At 46.0% G+C, this 18876-nt stretch overlaps 1 protein-coding gene across 1 annotated transcript in view; it reads left to right on the top strand.

Moving 5' to 3' along the window:
* Positions 1 to 10836: 10836 nt before the first annotated feature.
* Shmt1 (serine hydroxymethyltransferase 1) overlaps positions 10837 to 18876 on the top strand; it is a 22966-nt gene continuing 14926 nt past the window's right edge. The window contains exons 1-4 of the mRNA XM_006973596.4: positions 10837 to 11199; positions 15009 to 15105; positions 16817 to 16962; positions 18732 to 18847. Coding sequence (XP_006973658.1) covers positions 15028 to 15105; positions 16817 to 16962; positions 18732 to 18847 — 340 coding nt within the window. The 5' untranslated portion in view covers positions 10837 to 11199; positions 15009 to 15027. The remainder of the gene's footprint in view (positions 11200 to 15008; positions 15106 to 16816; positions 16963 to 18731; positions 18848 to 18876) is intronic.

Raw genomic sequence — 18876 nt, 5'->3', positions numbered from 1 at the left:
GTAAGGAGATGCTTGTCCAGTGGTGTCAGTGAGCCAGTGGGGGAACCTGGGCTCCCACCCCTCCCCCTTCTCTCAGTGTGATATCAGCAGAAGCCAGGTAGAGCCTCAGGACTTTGTCAGGACTGCCTTCACTCCTTACTGGCAACAAGACCACTTCCCGCATATTGAAAGAGGCCGTGCAGGAAGCAATAACTAGATACTCTTTCTCCTCCCAGCCAAGAAGGGGGCAGGGGAGGCTTATTGGGAGCTTGAACTTCTATTTGTACAAAATAGTAACAAAGAGTTCCTCTAGGTGTCAGAGACGTGGAACATACAGACTTCCACTCCTATCTGCCAATAATAGCAAAAAGGCATAAAATTCTCCTGCTGAAGAAACAAAGCCAGCTTAAATGCAAAATGGAAATAGGATTTAGAATTTTATGGCCAGGTTTCTGTCAAAAACCACTCCCTTTAGGCCAGAGATATGGCACAATGTTAGAGTAGTTGTAAGCATGTGCAATGCCCTGAGTTTTATCTGTATCACGAGAAAGAAAATTAAAAAGCATAACATTTTTATTAGGAAACTGAACCCTTTTCAAATTTTTGTGTGTATGGTTGTCTCACCTGCCTGTATGTCTATGCACCACTTATGTGCCAGGTGCCCAGGGTCTCCAGAAGAAGGCATCAGATCTCCTGAGACTGGAGTTACAGATGAGTGTGAGCTTCCATGTGGGTACTGGGAATTGAAACTGGGTCCTCCGGAAGAGCAGCCAATGCTCTTAACTACTGAGCCATCTATTTAGAACCCCCAAGAAACAGAATTTTTTTTTGAGACAAGATTTCTCTGTATAGCTTTGGAGCCTTTCCTGGAACCCACCTGTAGCCCAGGCTGGCATCAAACTCACAGAGATCCACCTGTCTCTGCCTCCCGAGTGCTGGGATTAAAGGTGTGTGCCACCACTGCCCGGGGAAAAAGAACTTTTTTAGATGTACCTAAGACAACACAGAGAGGGAAGTTTATGGCACTAAATGCTTAAAAGAGAAGTCTTGTGGGATAATCCTTTTGTTCAGTGTGAAGATGTGTTTCTGCCAAGACACCATATGATTGGTTTAATAAAGAGCAGAACCGCCAATAGCTAGGTGAGACAGGATAGGTGGGACTTCCAGGAAGAGATAGGAACTCTGGGAAGCAGAGAGGCGAGATTTGCCAGTCAGACACTGAGGAAGCAGGATACAAAATACTGAGGAGAGGTAATGAGCCACGTGGCAAATTGTAAATTAATATGAATGGGTTAATTTAAGTTTTAAGAGCTAGGTGGGAACAAGCCTAAGCTAAGGCCAAGCTTTCATAATTAATAATAAGCCTCTGTGTCATTATTTGGGAGCTGGTGGCCCAAAGAAAGACCAACTGCAAAGTCTCAAATCTAATGATATTACACAAATAAAAAAAAAACAGAAAGAAATAAAGACAAAGATTGGTGAAATTCTCCAGCTGTGATAGTTGACATCTGTCATCTCAAGCCTCATTGGGAGGCTAAAGAGAAAAGGTTGCTATGAATTCGAAGCCAGTCTGAGCTTGAGAGTGAGTTCTCAGTCATCCTGGGCTACAAAGTGAACCTGTCTCAAAAACAAGCAAATTTATGAAATTTAAAACAGAAAAAAATGGGATTGGACTAACCCAGACTCCCTTCCTACAAAAATCTAGTAATAATGGATATTTTCTCCTTATCAGCTATAATCACAAACCCTCTGGCTCCTGCAGGATTTTGAAAGAGAGGCACTTTGTACTTCGAAAGCCTAGACAATCAAACCCAGTCAAAACAACCTGGAAAGTCCCTTTTTGTCAGAGCCAATTTGGTGGCATAAGGAGTTACCCTGCAGACCAAGCCTGGAGATATGTACCTCCAATTGCTACCTGGATTCCCTAATGGCCTCAGCTTAAATTGCCACATGCAGACCATCAGATAACCATACTTTACACCTCCCACACAAGCTACCCAATTCAAAAGACTTCTATCTTATTTGTAGACAACAGGCTTTTTAAATATTGCTTTCTTTTTGGAAAGGCACTTCCTCTCTGGGATATGTAACAGCAAATATTTCTGTGATAAAAGTCCTGAGGAGGGGCTGGAGAGATGGCTCTTGTTGCTCTTGCAAGAGGACCTGGGTTCAGTTCCCAGCTCCATATGGTGGTTCACAACCACCCATAACTCTAGTTCCAGGGCATCTGACTCCCTCCTCTGAGCTACACTGGGCACACATACACATGAAATAAAATAAAATAAAACTACAAAGAAAAAGAAAGTGCCAGGACCATAAAAGAGATTGCAGAAGGACTAGCCCAAGTTCAATGTCAAATAGACTGCCTTGCAGGAGTGGGTCTCCAAAATAGAAAGCCTCACACTTACTGCCTGACAGGGGGAAATTTACTTGTATCTCCAGAGGGAATGATGTTTTGTGTTAATACATAGAGAAAAGTACAATGAAATGTCAAAAATTGTACTTTACAGAGATAATGCAATTAAAAAACTTGGTAGGGGCTAGAGAGATGGCTCAGTGGTTAAGAGCACTGGCTGCTCTTCCAGAGGACCCGGTTCAGTTCCTAGTACCTACATGGCAGCTCACAACTGTCTGTAACTCCAGTTCAGGGTATCTGACACCTTCACACCAATGCATGCAAAATAAAGTTAAAAAAAGAAAAAGAAAAACTTGGTACTAGTCTTTCAACCCCAGACTGGGAAAATGGGGTAATGTTAGTACTCCTTCCCTGGAGCCTCGCCTCTCCCTCCCTCTCTCCTCTGCTTTTGGACCTCTTCTTCTCAAGGAGCTTATACAGAGTCTACTTACAGATGGTCTCTCAACAACAGCTGCCACCGGGAACAACAAAGAAATGAGACTCGGGCGATCATGGAGAGAGAAACATCTGCTTGGCCGTGGACCAGCAGGCTAGGAAGTTGAATGGATGCTCTCTCTGTACCGGCATATATATATATATATATCTGTATGTGGCATTTGTGTGTGAGATCTGATAGAATGGGTGTGTGTGTGTGTGTGTACTTTAATAGACAAGCTTACAGGATACAGTCTGGGTAGTCCAACAATGTCCCTGTGCTGATGGAAAAGCCAGGAATCTGGTAGTTCAGTCCAGGGTGTCTCAGCAATCTCAACTAGTACTGAAGTCCTGGGAGATTCCCAGAGAGCTGCTGGAATCCTAAAGAAGCTGAACTTAGAACCCGCCACAGCAACAGGATAGATGAATTTGCCAGCAAGAGTGAAGGTGAGCAGGCAGAAAAGCCAAGCTTCCTCTTCCATGTCCTGTCTGGATGGCCATCAGAAGGGGTGGCCCTCATTTAGGGTGAGTCTTCCTGCTTCAAATGACTGATTAAGGAAGGTCCCTCACAAGAGTGCCTAGCAGCTTGGGTCTCAGTTAATTTCAGATGTAGTCAAGTTGACAACCAAGATTAGTCATCACACTCTCCAGTGAGGCCCAGGAGATATAACCGCTTTAGGGACAGAATAAGAGAGATTGTTTCTGCCCTATTTAGCTCTGTGCTCCTATTCATCATGAAACAGTGTTTTACAGGACTATCCTCTGAGCCAAGCTGCTACCATCTTCAGGAGTTCACCTGGGCCTGCTTGAAAATAATCATCCATCCAAAGTTGGGACTATTGACTGTTGATGCTCCCTCTTAAAAGGAGGGGGTGGGAAAGGTCACAGAACCCTCATCTGAGTATCCAGCCACCTTCCCAATAAGTTGTATGCAATTCTGCCTTTGGGGCTTGGGAGGAGTACTGAGAGCCGCTGGTAGCGAAAATCCATAAGAGTATACAGCAGTGACAACTAGTGTTCAGAAGGTCAACAACCTATCAGAACTAAGGGTTCTGTTAGAGGAAACCATCCTGTAAGGCGTTATGGAATTACTGCCTTTTGAATGAACTGGCTGTCTCTTGTCATAAACTTCTTGTGCAATAACAGCTATGATTCTCCCCATTTACTGTGCATCTCCATGTTAGTGTACATGTAATCTCACGATTGCATCTCAGTCTTGGGCACAACTTTCCCTATATATTTGGGGCAACTGGACAACTGCCCCAGCTGTGTTTATTTTTCATTAACATACATCTGGCCAGAGCCATTCTCTGGACAAAAGTATTTCAGATAAGATACCCTTGTTCCAAAGATAAATGCAGATAAACATTAGCTCATCCCACTTACAGATAAGAAAAAAATAACCACTAGCAATTAAAACCTCAATTCCTTACCTTCATCCCTGGTTATTTATACAAGACTCTAATGTAAGAGATTTACTGCTCACATTCCAGGGATGATGTTTTAGCCATTTGCTAGTTACGGAGTTAAGGCAGTTACTTCCCACTGACCCAAGGAGATTGCTTACAAGGCCAGACAAGCAGTATGTGCCAAACTTCTTTCTTGTGCAAATTAAGTTTTTATTCCTCCCTCAGCCAGGTGCTATTCCTAGATTTTCTCCTCAGCAATTACTCTGGGTGAAAGTGCTTTTACTAACCAAATACTACATGCTCCGACATAGGCTTAGCCTCCTAGCATATGTCCCCTTCCCTATCAGAAAGCAGCTGCAGCCAGGATGAGTGGGAAAAGTGGCACCAAAGACAGTTGACTTTCTTGTGACTTACTGACCCCTAACATTCTACCTAGCCATTTCTAGATTATAGTTTGAGCACATAAATTCCCTAATTGATCTGAGCCTTTAGTTGACCCCACTGGAGAACTCCCCTTTAGTCACTCCCCTTTTGGGTTGTAATTGGAAGCTGACAATTAATTGCTTTATGTGTGGATCCTTATCACCTCTTTCTGCAACTCTGAAAACTTCAAGCCTCACATTACTTTACCAAAGAATTACTGTGTGGGTATACATACTGGTTCTCTGAGAGCACTGGGAGAATTGGTGGAGAAGAAAAAAGATGAGGACAGAGCTGGAAAGAACTAGGTAGACATGAGAGAACAGCAGAAGGGACCGAGAGCAGGAGGGACTGAGAGGAGCTAAGTAAGAGAACAGGAAAGAAACTGCAGATAGAATTGCCATAGAAGAATAAAGTGAATGGACTAAAGAACTCAGTGTGCTTAGATTCATTGAATATCCCTCAGATTAGAATCCTCAGCTGGTTGATAGACTCTTCCATGGACCCTGGGAGCAAACAATATAGGCTGGACCTATTTTTTGTTTGCGTAAGAGGAGGGGTTGTAAAAACCAGGAGAGGGGAGCTCCCTCTCTGGGACCACAAGTTAACCATTGTCCCTGCAGGGCACAGGCTTTCCAATGTGACTGTTTTAAAGTCACAACTCTCCTGCCTGGAATTCCTGACCCATTGCTCTGTGAATAAGCCTACTCATCGGTTCCCCCGCGTGTACTCTGGTGGAATCAGACTTTGGTTTGTCATTGGGACCTTGAGGGGAGGTTGATGTTGCTTAGCACCCCCTACAAAATCCAGAGTGAAAATTCTTAGATCAAGCAGTTCTGGCAAGGCCGAACTGCTTTCATCTACCATAAGGAATCAAGGGGAAAGTCTCTTGGGAAAGTTGAGACAAACAAGCTTAAGGAATAGTTTAAACACCTGGGACTCCACCTGTTTTGGCCTATGCACACACCCCTCCTCTAATAATGTACTTACCTGCATGCACCACACACACACACACACACACACACACACACACACACACACACACCCTCCAAACAATGTACCTAGCAACTTGTTAGCAACCTAGGGCATCCACCTGCATCAGGTTGCATGCACATCTCATTCTAAACAATAGAATACATTTCTCCTTTCCTTAATGATCATAAAATTAGACAGGTTTTATTCAGTTCTACTCCACTTATGTTCAGATGTAGGAGGAGAAAGGCCAATCCAGCCTAAATTAGTTTTCAGGATACAGGCAAATCGGGTCCTCAAAGTGAACTTTTAGGGGAACTCACCTATCCACCATTCTATGACTATGCATAACTGGTACCCACATGATTGAAAGCAGATGCACTTAGGACACTGATGTAGAATGATATTCTCTGAGCATAACAGCTGTTATCATCACAACAGCTGTGACTATTCCAAAGCTGGGGACTGCTGACTGTTGACACTCCACCACAGAAGGAGGAAATGGAGAGTCCCTGGACTCTCACCCTAGTCAACAGTGGAAAACAAACAGTTTTGTTAATAATTAAGCATTGAGCCCAAAGAGTGGTGTACACCAAGCAGTCCTTCATGTGATTATAAAGACGGAAAGAAATCTCACCTCCTTCTATAGCCAACCTGTCACGACCCAACACATCCATTACATCCAAGAGAAACAGTTAGTCCTCAAGTAAACTGTTTTGACAGCTCTGTCTATCATATATTTGCTCCTTACTTTTTCCAGCAATTGGTGTGCCCATCTGTGTAAAGACAAGGCCAAAAATATAAAGCAAAGTACTATACTCTAGCAGTGGGATTCTAGCCATCTGGAGCCTGAGGACATAGTGATGTCTTTTATTATTATTATCATTATTATTATTATTAAAAACAACAACAACAAGGTCCTACTATGTAACCTCCATGTTCTGTAACTTACTATGTAGACCAGCTGGTCTTGAACTCATAGAGATCTGCCTGCCTCTGCTTCCTGAGAGCCGGGACTAAAGGTGTGTGTCACCATGCCCAGCCATGTGACTTGTTTTGTTTTATTTTTCCAGACAGAGAGTCTCTATGTAGCCCTATCTATCCTGGAACTCTTTAATGTAGACCAGGCTGGCCTTAAACTCAGAGATCTGCCTGCCTTTGCCTCTTGAGTGCTGAGATTAAAGGTGTGTGCCACCACGTCCAGCCATAGTGATTTCTAATGCCCTAGACAGACAATTAAAACCTAATGTCAGCCGGGCGTTGGTGGCGCACGCCTTTAATCCCAGCACTCGGGAGGCAGAGCCAGGCGGATCTCTGTGAGTTCGAGGCCAGCCTGGGCTACCAAGTGAGCTCCAGGAAAGGCGCAAAGCTACACAGAGAAACCCTGTCTCGAAAAAACCAAAAAAAATAAAAAAATAAAAAAAAAATAAAACCTAATGTCTAATTTTCCCTGTCACCTCATTTAACGGCCAGTCTTAGGGAGGACTCAGATTAGTGAGTTATGTTGAATTCTATTCAAATATGACACAAAAATGGCCCAGGAAGTAAGGCCAGGTAGCTTCTGTTAACTACTATAAAGCACCCCATTTACTCCTAACAGTGTGATTTTTCTCTGTCCACAGTGCCCCAAAGAAACAAACAAACAAGCCGGGTGGAGGTGTCGCACACCTCTGATCCCAGCACTGGAGAGGCAGAGGCAGGCAGATCTTTGTGAGTTCAAGGCCATTCTGGTCTACAAATCGAGTTCCAAGACAAGTCAGGGCTCTGTTACAAAGAGAAACCCTGTATCAAAACAACAACAAGGAAAACCAAAACCAAAACCAACAAAAAACCAAGAACCAAAGAACAGACAGTTTACCAGAACTGTCTTCTGATCCTGTCTCTACCTCCCAAATACTGGGATTACAGGACTGGACCACCATGGCCAGTTTATGCAGTGTTGGGGATCAAACCCAGGGCTTCTTGCAAAATTGCACTTTATCAACTGGGCTATAATTATCAACCCACAGTGTCCATCTTTATTAAACTTTTATATCATGGCCAGAGATGGCTTAACAGGTAAAGGCACTTGTCACTAAGCCTGACCACTTGAATTCAGTTCCCAAAGTTGTCTCCTGACCTCCACATATGCATCCTGCCATGCACCCCCCCAAAAAAAAACCCCATATATTAACATAATGTTTAAAATGTTAATGTCATTTCTGGCCTGATAAATACTTTATTCTCAGCACTTTGGGTATTGCAGTCACAACAACCTATGCTCGATTTTTACCTCTATCCAAAAGAAAAACAAACGTCCAAGGAGGTAGATATTTTAGTTATTGTGGGTTTTTTTCCTCCTTTATTTAGTGTATGGGTGGTACACATGCATGCAGTGTCTGAGGAGGCCAGACAGGGTGTCTGATCCCCAGGATTGAAATTACAGATGGTTGTAATCCACGATGCAAGTGTTGGGTGTTAGGGTCCGAGAGAAGCCCCCAAGAAAGACCATCAGCCACGTATGCAATCAACAAGAGCATTTATTATTTTTAACATGTTGGGGTGGCAAATAGCGACCCCTAAGGGAGGTCTTAAGCTCCTTTTAAGCAGAGTTAGGGGAATTCCAGGAAGGAGGGATTAATCTGGTGCTGATTGGTGGAGGGAAGATTATTCTAGGGCTGACTGGTGGGAGGATATAGTAGTTAGGGACCTTCCAGCTGCAGGGTAGGGAAAGCTATCTTTAGCTATCAGAAGACTGGGGGACTCCTCAGGTCCTTCCCAAGAGCAGCCAGTGCTCTTAACTGCTGGGCCATCTCTCCAGCTGGGGATTTTTTGTTTTTGCTGTTTGTTTTTTTGGGCCTAGGTCTCACTTTAGAGACTGGCCTCAAACGTCCAATCCTGCCCAAGCCTCCCAAATTTTGGGATTATAGACATGGATCACAACACCAGGGGTTTGTTTTGTTTTTCTGAGACAGAGATTTTCTGTGTAGCCCTGGCTCTCCTCCCTGGAACTCAGAGATCCTCCTGCCTCTGCCTCCCAAGCACTGGTTACCACTACCACCTGGCTCAGGCTGACTTCCAATGTACCATCCTTTGGCTCCTGCCTCCTGAGGACTGGGATTACAGACATGCCCCACCAGCCCTAGCTACATTTCAAGTCTGTAGGAAAGATATTTCTATGCCATCAAACTGACAGAAAGCCTATCTAGCTAGCTAGGTGTATGCGTGCTTCAAAGAATGGGGAGGACACAACAACAAGTTTTCCCATAGGTAAATCCCCGGTGACAAACACCAGAGGGAAGCTCTGATTCCCACCGGGTAATTACATCTCTTTACCTTCTGTTTGTCCCAACAAGCTCCCTACCTGATGGTGTCTGCTCTGGGGAAGGGTGCGACAGAATGAATTCTTTCTAAGCCAAAGAGGCATTTGGGAAAATCCTCTGATTCCAAGTATGTGTAACTAATGAAAGTGACAGGGTCTTCTGGGACCGCCTGTGAGTCTCACCCCGTTCTTACTGTTTTTTGTTTGTTTTGTTTTTTTGTTTTGCAAGCTTGTCTGAGTCAGATTTTGTTTTTTAGTTTTTTGAGACAAAGTCTCACTATGTAGTCTGGAACTGTTATGTAGACCAGGTTGGCCTGGAACCTATAATAATCCCTTTGTCTCTACCTCCTGCATGCTGGGATTCAAGGACTAAGTCACTATGTCTGGTCTTCTGGACTGTCACACTAGCCATATTTTACACACTTTGGAATTTGTTGGGCATCATGGGGGGTGTGAAATGCCAAGAATCAGAAGGCTAGACATTGAACTTCTGGGTGATAACGAGACTGAGAGGTGACTGTTATAGAGCAGAGGTATGACTCTCAGCCCTTGTGGGGTTTTGTTTTTAATATTATTTTCTAAAATCTTTTTGTTAGGTTCTGGAGAGATGGCTCAGTGGTTAAGAGCACTTATTGCTCTTGCAAAGGACCAAGGTTCTGTTCCCAGCACCCACATAGTGGCTCATAATCATCCATAACTTCAGTTCTAGGGCATTCAACTCCCTCTTTTGATGTCCATGGGCACCAGGCATGCACATGGTACACATACATATATGGAGGCAAAACACTTATACACAGAAAAATAAAATAAAAAATAATTGAGACAGGGTTTCTCTGTGTTGCCCTGGCTGTCCTGGAACTCACTCTGTAGACCAGGCTGTCCTTGAACTCACAGAGATCTGCCTGTCTCTGCCTCTTGAGTGCTGGGATTAAAGGAGTGTGTCACCCCCACTGCCAGCTCTAAAAAACGTTTTTAAATCTTATTTTAATTTTGTTACCAAAGTATTTTTTAGATTTTTATGCATATGTGACATTATATATGTGTGTATATATTTAAATATTTGTTTATTTTATTTATGTGTACAAGTGTTTGCCTGCGTGTATATGTGTGTACCATGTGTATCAGATCCCCTGGAACTGAAGGTATAAATGGTTGTGAGCCGTCCATGTGGGTGCTGGGAATTGAATTCAGGTCCTCTTCAAGAGCAACCAATGCTTTTAACCACTGAGCCATCTCTCCTGCCCGGTGGCATTATATTTTGCTCCATTAGTTATTACTTACTTTTGTGTGTGTGATGCAGATTGAATCCAGACACTTGTATATGCTAAGGAAGCTCTCTACCACTGAGCTACACGTCCAGCCTTGTTTTAATTTTTGAGACAGCCAGTTGGCCTGAATCTTGGTATTCAGTCAGGTTGTCCCTTGTCTTAAGATCCCTGTGTCTAAGCCTATAGAGAGTTCTGGTAATGCCGTCATGCCTAACTCCAGCTGTGCTTTCCTTTTAAAGTAGATTTATTTAAACCAGGCATGGTGGCACATTCCTTTAACCCCAGAACTCTGGAGGCAGATCCCCTGGGACTGGAATTACAGACAGTTGTAAAGCTGCTGGGAATTGAACCCGAGCTAGGCTTGATCCCCAACCCTATCCAGGTCTTCTGGATGACACAAGCCTTCACTCCACAGCCAGATCCAAAGCCCAAAAGTCCTAGGTCCCAAGGTGAGGGACCGCCGGGTCCCCTCCTCCCTCCCGTCCCCGGCAGCTGCAGCTCTCTTCCTCCTTCCGGCTTTGCCCTTGTCTGCCGCCGCGCATAACGCGTGGGAGGCTGGGGGCGGGCTCTACTTGACTGAGCCCTCTGATTGGGCCGCCGAAGGGACGGGGCGGGGCAGGGCTGTGCTAGGGAGAGCCTAGTGGAGCGCTGGCCTCCGCGCGCCAAGTTTGGGTTCCCCGGGACGCGGCGTGTCACGTGGTCTGTGGGCTGGTTCCCAGGGCACGTGCTGGGCTGTTGGGACTTGGCGGGTTGTCCCAGACAGCGCGGTGTGGCTTCCCGGCAGGCGGTGGGACTCGGATCGTTCTTCGCGCGCTCTCCAGGAACTCAGCCATCCCCCTGCCTCTGCCTCCCGAGTGCTGGGATTAAAGGCCTCCGCCAGCAACGCCGGCCCTGGCCCCTTTCGTTAAGGCCGGGGGACCATACGTGTAAGGCCAGATCCCGCTACCAAGCGAATTGGAGGCCATCCTGGACCGCAGATTGAGACCTTCTCTCAAAAATACTCCTCCCTCCAAATACTAGGTATGTAATGTCTGATCCTTGCGGTTGTTTGTTTTTTTGAGGTGGGGGAGTCTCAAGGAGCACATGCTGGCCTCGAACTTGCTGTGTAGCCAAGGATGACCTTGAACTTCTTATTGTCCTTCATCTCACCAGCGAGAGCTACCAGTCCTGGTTTATGGGGTACTGGGGATGGAACCCCCTGATTTATACATGTTAGTGAAGCTCCTGAGGCTTGTCTCTAGTTCTGTAATCACTGCTTTTGATTCACTAGCACCGCCCTGTCTGCAGTGTGTTACCCTTATCTAGGAGATAGGTTGAGTTGTAGCGTTCTTAGCCCAGGACCTCTATTTCAAGGTCTGGAGGACCCTTGGTTAGCTGAAGCAAGCACACCCTTGTTTCCTTGACTCGGGCAGTCGCAAGACTGGAAACACCAGTTTAGTTTCCCTACGGAATCCATTTTAAATTTCTTCCTTGAGGGAATGTCAAAGAGAGGTGAATAATTGTGTTACTTGGGGTTCTGGGAAGGACCGGAAGTAAACTGGAGCTCAAATTCTGGCTCTGTTGTATGACCTTAGTTAGACAGAGCAGTTTCACGGCCTTTGGGGTCCTCTGTAAAGCAGTACACAAAAGTCTACGTGTGAGACAAGAAAGGCCACCATGCCTGATCCCTATAACAATTTAAAAGCAGTAATAGTAATAAATGAATATGGGCTTTGGCAAACCTATAGACCTCAATAAAAAAAATGCTGCTTGTTTTCCCCAGAGTTAGCTAAAAAATGACAATTAGAGGCAGGTGGATCTCCGAATTTGAGGCCAGCTTGGTGTACAGAGTAAGTTCCAGGACAGCCAGGGCTACACAGAAAAACAAAAACAAAATATATAGTCTAAAGATCCTTCTTAGTCTAATTAAGAATGCACTAAATAGGCTAGGAATGGTGGCACCCGCCTTTAAGACAGGCGCATCTCTGAGTTCCAGGCCTGAACTATTGCACAAGAGAAACCCTGTCTTAAACACACACACACACACACACACACACACACACACACACCACACAAACAAACAACAACAAAATACAAAGTGGGAAATTCCAGGGAGAGGAGTCGGAGTAAGAACAGACTGCTGAGCTGGGGGGGAGGGGAGGAGGCCACCCCTGCAGCTCCCACCTAGGGCTCAGTTAAGTGCTACTCATGAACACTGGGGCCAGAAAAGCCACTGCATGTGGGCCAGTCAATGGGCAGCAAGTGAATCTGTGGACCAGAATGGGGATGCTGATGGTACCTAGACAGGGGTGGTGATGTGGTCTTCCCGAGGAGAAAGGGACAGTTGAATGCTCCTTGCCAAAGGATAAGAGGGCTGGCCCTCCAGAGACGAGGAGAACTCCAAGTGGATCTTCGCTCTTGATGGTCAGGAGATATCCCTTTCTAGCCTTAAGCAGTTACTGTTTAATAAAAATGCTGCCCTTTGGGATTCCAGGAGCAAAGGTCCCAAACTGACTGGTGTGGACTCTGGTTCCAATTTGCCAAGGGCCCAGAGAGGTGCCTGGATTACCTGGTGCCGATTTTGAGGGAAGAAGCTAAGCTCATGGGGTTCTTTGCATGCATCGCTGAGGTCACTATAAACTTCTCCTTCCCGGGGTGCTGCTACTGCAGCTGCAGAAGCAAATTTGACTCTTTGTTTGTTTGTTTTTCAAGACAGGGTTTCTCTGTGTAGCTTTGCGCCTTATCCTGGAACTCACTCTGTAGTCCAGGTTGGCCTCGAACTCAGAGATCCGCCTGCCTCTACCTCCCGAGTGCTGAGATTAAAGGTGTGCGCCACCCCCCCACCCCCACCCCCAGCGCAAATTTGACTCTTAAGTGCTTTTCTTGTGTGGCCATATATATGTCTAATGATTCCATGCTTGTGTTAAAATAACTGCTCTGAAAGTCTTGTTTGAAGGTGATTAACACTTCCTTTGTCTACCTCTTCCAGAGAGAGGAGGAGCTCCAGTGTTTGGGACTGTTTCTGCAGTTTGCCTCTTGGTTTTGTCTGTCTGGGAGTGTGCCCACTTGGAGACTGGGCTCTTTGCTCATGATTGGCCGCTTTCTGTGGGGGTGTCCTTTCCATCAGGAGACCTCCTGTCCTGGGCACCTCTCACCCCACTGCTCAATTCTTCACCTAATTGGCCTTCTGTATTCAGTATTTGTGTTGGTCTATGGTCCTTCTCCACCGGAGGTAGCCTCATAAAGGCAGGGCCCCCGGTTGGATTTGTTGACCACAGCACTAAAAAGTAGCCGGTGGAAGGTTCTTAACTACTTGTCCTGTAAATAAAGTTTACACAAATGAACAGAAAAGGACAGGAGGGGCTGCCAGCCACTGTGTGAAGGAAGAGCTGTGAATGCAGTGGGTTTGTTTTGCTCCCCCACCCCCAAACCGGGTTTCTGCATTATCTTCGGCTCTTTTGAAACTCTTTGTAGACCAGGATAGCACCTGCCTCTGCCTCCCAAGTGCTGGAATTAAAGGCGTGTGCCACCATGTCCAGACTGAGTGTAGTGTTTTGCATTTATTTACTTTATGTGCATGACTGTTTTGCACAACACACCTTGCTGTTCGATGCCTAGTCCGTGTTGGGGGACCAGCCCCCACTTTTACGACCAGGGGAGCAGGGAGAAGTGAGAAATATTTAGACAGAAAGAGATGCCTAGATGACAAGAGGAAAGACAGAAACATAGGATAGCCTCAGGAGAGCCTGGGTCAAACCCCACCAGCCCCTCCTGTCTCTTCTGAAGGGCTGTTTATAGAAATGCCAAGAGGTGGAGCAAAAGACCTCCCTGCAGCACAGCCAAGTGCAGACCCTTCCAAACACCTGGTGACCATGCATGTGGTCAATCCATCCCCTTATGCAGCCCTGCTGTGTAAAACAAGCTCAGATCTCACTAGGAATTCTCGGTGGACCCCAACAAGTCAGAGAGAGTTTCTTTTCTTTTTTTTTTTTAAAGATTTATTTATTTATTAAGTATACAGAAGAGGGCGCCAAATCTCATTACAGATGGTTGTGAGCCACCATGTGGTTGCTGGGAATTGAACTCAGGACCCCTGGAAGAACAGTGAGTGCTCTTAACCTCTGAGCCATCTCTCCAGCCAATAGAGAGAGTTTCTTACAGCAGAACTCCGTGTGTGCTTCCACGGAGTCTGAGAGAAATGTGTCCAGATGGAGTGGAGATTGCAGGACTTAATTATAAAATGCCTGCTGCATATAGTGGAGCATGCCCATAATTCTAGCACTTGGAAGAAAGAGAAGGAGTTCAAAGTCATTTCTAGCTACACGCCAAGTTTAAGGCCAACCTGGACCATGTGAGAAAAAAAAACTATAAAGTGCTGCTGCTGGGCATCTTGGAAGGAGCATCCCAGTTGCCTGTGTTCACTGTTAGTTTATGTGTCTACCCAGGAAAATCTGAGAATTTGGTAAGTCTGGAATGTGTACTGTTTCACAGGAACTTGCCAGTTTTCTGCCAGTGGGATTGGTTTAAGTCAAGGGTCCCATTGATCATTTGGACAGGTTACTTTTTCCAGTGTAGCTGTGCTGGATACTGTGGGAGATTAGAGAAGACCGTGGTTTAGCTGGCAGGGCTGGGTGTAGAACCACTAAGAAGGCCTTGGAAGGAGGAGGCTTTAAGAAAGAGGGCTTTGGAATGAGGAGAGTCAGGTCGGAAGTCCAGAAAGGAGCCCCAAGTGATTTCCATCCAGGGGTTTATTTATGCTCATGTTTACCAAAAAATAGTGTATCAGCCACACAGAGGCGACTTGCTGGAGGTTGATGTTGGAATCCACATGTACTTTCCCCTGGTTTTAGGCAACTCTGAACCAGTGCAATGGCAAAAATGGATGTCAGCCTGTGGTCCTCTCACGAGAAGATGTTAACACAGCCCCTCAAGGACAGTGACGCCGAGGTGAGATGGCTCCTTCACAGGCTTTACATTGGCGGTCTTGTTGGGATCATTGTGGGTTTTCTGTTGTTGTTTTGTGGGGCTTTTGTTTTGTTTCATTTTGATTTTTGTGCTGTTAGGGGTGGAACCCAGGGCCTCACACCTGTTAGGCAGGTGTCCTACCACGCACTACTGCATTCCTGGCCTCTCAATTGCTCGTTACAGTCCTGAGTTGACTACTACGTACAGACAGCTTTGTAGAGTGACAGATGGAGGCTGGTGTGTAGTGTGGCAGCAGAGCAGTTAATCTCCCAATTACATCTCTGGCACCACCAACAAAGGGGGCAGATGGAGAAGCTGTGGCTGATAGTCCTTTGGGGATAAATGTAGGTATTTCTGAGGTCAGTGCTAGGTGCTCTAGGACATAGGAAGAAGGTTGGCTCTTCCTCCTTTACATTGCACAGTTACAGACACACTCATAATGCCTAAAAGCAACTTGATGTATAATAGTTTTATCGATATGTTATTCAGTTGTACAATTCAGTGGTTTTAGTACACAATGGTCCTCAGTTCACACTGTGGTTATGCTCTAATAAACCCACGTAAGTTGATAATAGGCCACGCTGCATGGCATCTGCTTCTCACCTGTCACATCCAGGCTTGGCAGTGTGGATCATGAGAGTTAGGAGCTTTTCCCATCATGGGCTCACTGGGCACGGTGGCTTGCTGCCACTGCCCAGGATCAGGAGGGGAGCTCAGAATCTCTCTAGCCTGGCAAAGAGACCTGTTCAAAGATTGAAGTGGTTTCTACTCAGTGCTTTGCCTCTAAAGTGGAGAAATTGAATGTTCCGCAGCATCTATACTCAAAGTGGAGTGTAGAATTAGCTGGGGGTGGTGTTCATGCCTTTAATGCTGGCAGAGGGTCAAGTGGGTCACTGAATTAGAAGCCAGCCTGGACTATATTCCAGGCCAGCCAAGACACATAGTGAGATCCTGTCTCAGCAAACAAACAAAAACAATAGAAATTAGGTATAATGCTAAATCACGCTGGTTCGATCTCTGGCTCTCTGAGGGTGACCCTGAGCCTCTGTCATCCCATTCAAGGGTGACCCTGAGCCTCTGGTCATCCTGTCCGAAAGTGACACTGAGCCTCTGATCATCCCGTCCAAGGGTGACCCTGAGCCTCTGTCACCCCATCCAAGGGTGACCCTGAACCTCTGGTCATCCCGTCCAAGGGTGACCCTGAACCTCTGGTCATCCCGTCCGAGAGTGACCCTGAGTCTCTGGTCATCCCGTCTGAGAGTGACCCTGAGCCTCTGGTCACCCCGTCCGAGGGTGACCCTGAGCCTCTGGTCATCCCGTCCGAGGGTGACCCTGAGCCTCTGTCACCCCATCCGAGGGTGACCCTGAGCCTCTGGTCACCCCATCCGAGGGTGACCCTGAGCCTCTGTCACCCCCACCTTCACTCCCAGGTGTTGAGACTAGAGACACGTGCCAGCAGTTCCTGTTCATTTTGTTAATTTATTTTTTTGTTGCCTTTTTTCTAATTAAACTCTTGTACAGCCAAGGGTGACCTTGAAACTTCACATCCTGAGGACTGAGATTTCAGGCATGTGCCACCCTCCCCAACTATTCAGGGCTGGGGATCAAACCCAAGCAAGGGATTATGAATGCTAGATAAGCATTCTAGCAGCTGAGCTGCCCTCCAGCTCCACGTCTGTTTTCTCCTGATAAGGTTTACAACATCATTAAAAAAGAGAGCTACCGGCAGAAGGTTGGATTAGAGCTGATTGCCTCAGAGAATTTTGCCAGCAGAGCTGTGTTGGAGGCCCTGGGATCTTGCTTAAATAACAAATACTCCGAGGGGTATCCAGGCCAAAGGTGAGTTGAGTGTTTTTTATTTTTGGTTTTTGGTTTTTCGAGACAGGGTTTCTCTGTGTAGTTTTGGTGCCTGTCCTGGATCTCACTCTGTAGACCAGGCTGGCTTCAAACTCACAGAGATCCTCCTGCCTCTGCCTCCAGAGTGCTGGGATTAAAGGCATGCAACATCACTGGGCCCTTCTTTCTTTCTTTCTTTCTTTCTTTCTTTCTTTCTTTCTTTCTTTCTTTCTTTCTTTCTTTCTTTCTTTCTTTCTTTCTTTCTATCTATCTATCTATCTATCTATCTATCTATCTATCTATCTATCTATCTATCTATCTCACCTCCATCATCAGACTGTCTGTCTTTCTGTCTATCTATTACAATTGAGTGTTCTTAAAGTCCCGCTCTGACCATTTTGGTTTTATTTCTTGTTATGTGGTTCAGGCTGACCTTGAACTCACTGTCCAGCCCAGGCTGCCTCAGCCTTCCAAGTGCTGTGGCAGCTGTAATTTACAGTGCCCGGCTTTCAACTAATGTGTATCTTTCAAAACCCTGTAGCTTCCTAGCTGCCGGGTTCTCTTCCCTTCCTGTTCTCTGATGTAACTCCTCCGGTTCTCTGCTCGGGTGGGTTCTGGGATCTTTCTCAGAGCAGTCATACTCAACAGTCCCTCTTTAAGACCTGCCTAGGATAGGCTGGCCTGGTCCCTCCGAGTTCAAGTGGGTATAGCAGCCTTGTCTATGAGAGATGTAGGAAAGGTCATTGTCCTGTGGGAAAGCTACGGAGAGTGGCTTTTGCTCTGAGAATCTTGATGTCTGGGAAGTAAAAACCCTGCATTGCCGGCTCAGCCTCCCTTCTCTAAACTGCTGACAGTCAGAAGTGTTTTTCATTAAACTATCTACCTGATTCTTTGGCTAAGCCTTCCGAATCTGAAACTAGTGTTTCAAAACTTGAAACTTGGGGTGTTTTGTTTTGTGAGTCTTACTGTGCAGCAGCCATACAACTTAGTGTGTGGATCTGGTTGGCTGCAAATTTGTGTTGATCCTCCTGCCTCTTTCTCAAGTGGTGGCTTGCGAGCATGCGCCGCTCTGCCTGAGCTTTTTTGTCGTGTTTGGTGGTGCTTGTTGGGAGTTCATGTACACCAGGCAGGTCTGCCACTGACTTAGACACTCACCACCTTGAAACCGGTTTGTTTTGAAACAGAATCTCAGAATCTCACTGCATAGCATAGGCTGGCCTCATGCTTCTAAGTTCAAGTGATCGTCTGTCTGTCTGTCTGTCTGTCTATCTATCTATCTATCTATCTATCTATCTATCTATCTATCTATATCACCTCCATCATCAGACTGTCTTTCTGTCTGTCTATCATTACAATCATTATCAGGCAAAGGAAATAAAGGAAATACAGAAGTTGACTGTTTTTTGCACATGTCTGCATTTGTTCCAATGGAAACAGGAAGGAAAAAAAACAGATCCTTCAAAGAATGCAGTGCTTTCTGTCCTGAGATACCCTTGTTTCTTTTCCTTCCCTTTCTTTTCTTCTTGGGACAGGATCTTTGTGTATAGTACCAGCTGGCCTGGAACCCCTCCTGCTTCTTCCCAAGTGCTGGGATTGAAGGTGTGTACCACCAAACCTGGCCTAGCTACTAATATTTCACTGAATCCTCACAGCAGCCTTAGAGCAGGACTCAGATCCCCCCACCATGCTCTGCCCACCCTTGGGCGTCTTTGGCCTCTGCTAGGCACAGAGACTGGGCCCAAGGGGGATGTCGATCATGTTTCTCTTCACAGGTATTATGGTGGGAATGAGTTCATTGATGAGCTGGAGACACTGTGTCAGAAGCGTGCATTGCAGGCCTATCATCTGGATCCTCAGTGCTGGGGAGTCAATGTCCAGCCTTATTCAGGTGATTGTTGCATCCACATAGACCCTGGG

Source organism: Peromyscus maniculatus, chromosome 8 (assembly GCF_049852395.1).
Source record: "Peromyscus maniculatus bairdii isolate BWxNUB_F1_BW_parent chromosome 8, HU_Pman_BW_mat_3.1, whole genome shotgun sequence".
Classification (NCBI taxonomy): Eukaryota; Metazoa; Chordata; class Mammalia; order Rodentia; family Cricetidae; genus Peromyscus; species Peromyscus maniculatus.
Note: the sequence above shows the minus strand (reverse complement) of the source record. Positions and strands in the feature narration are given on the sequence as shown.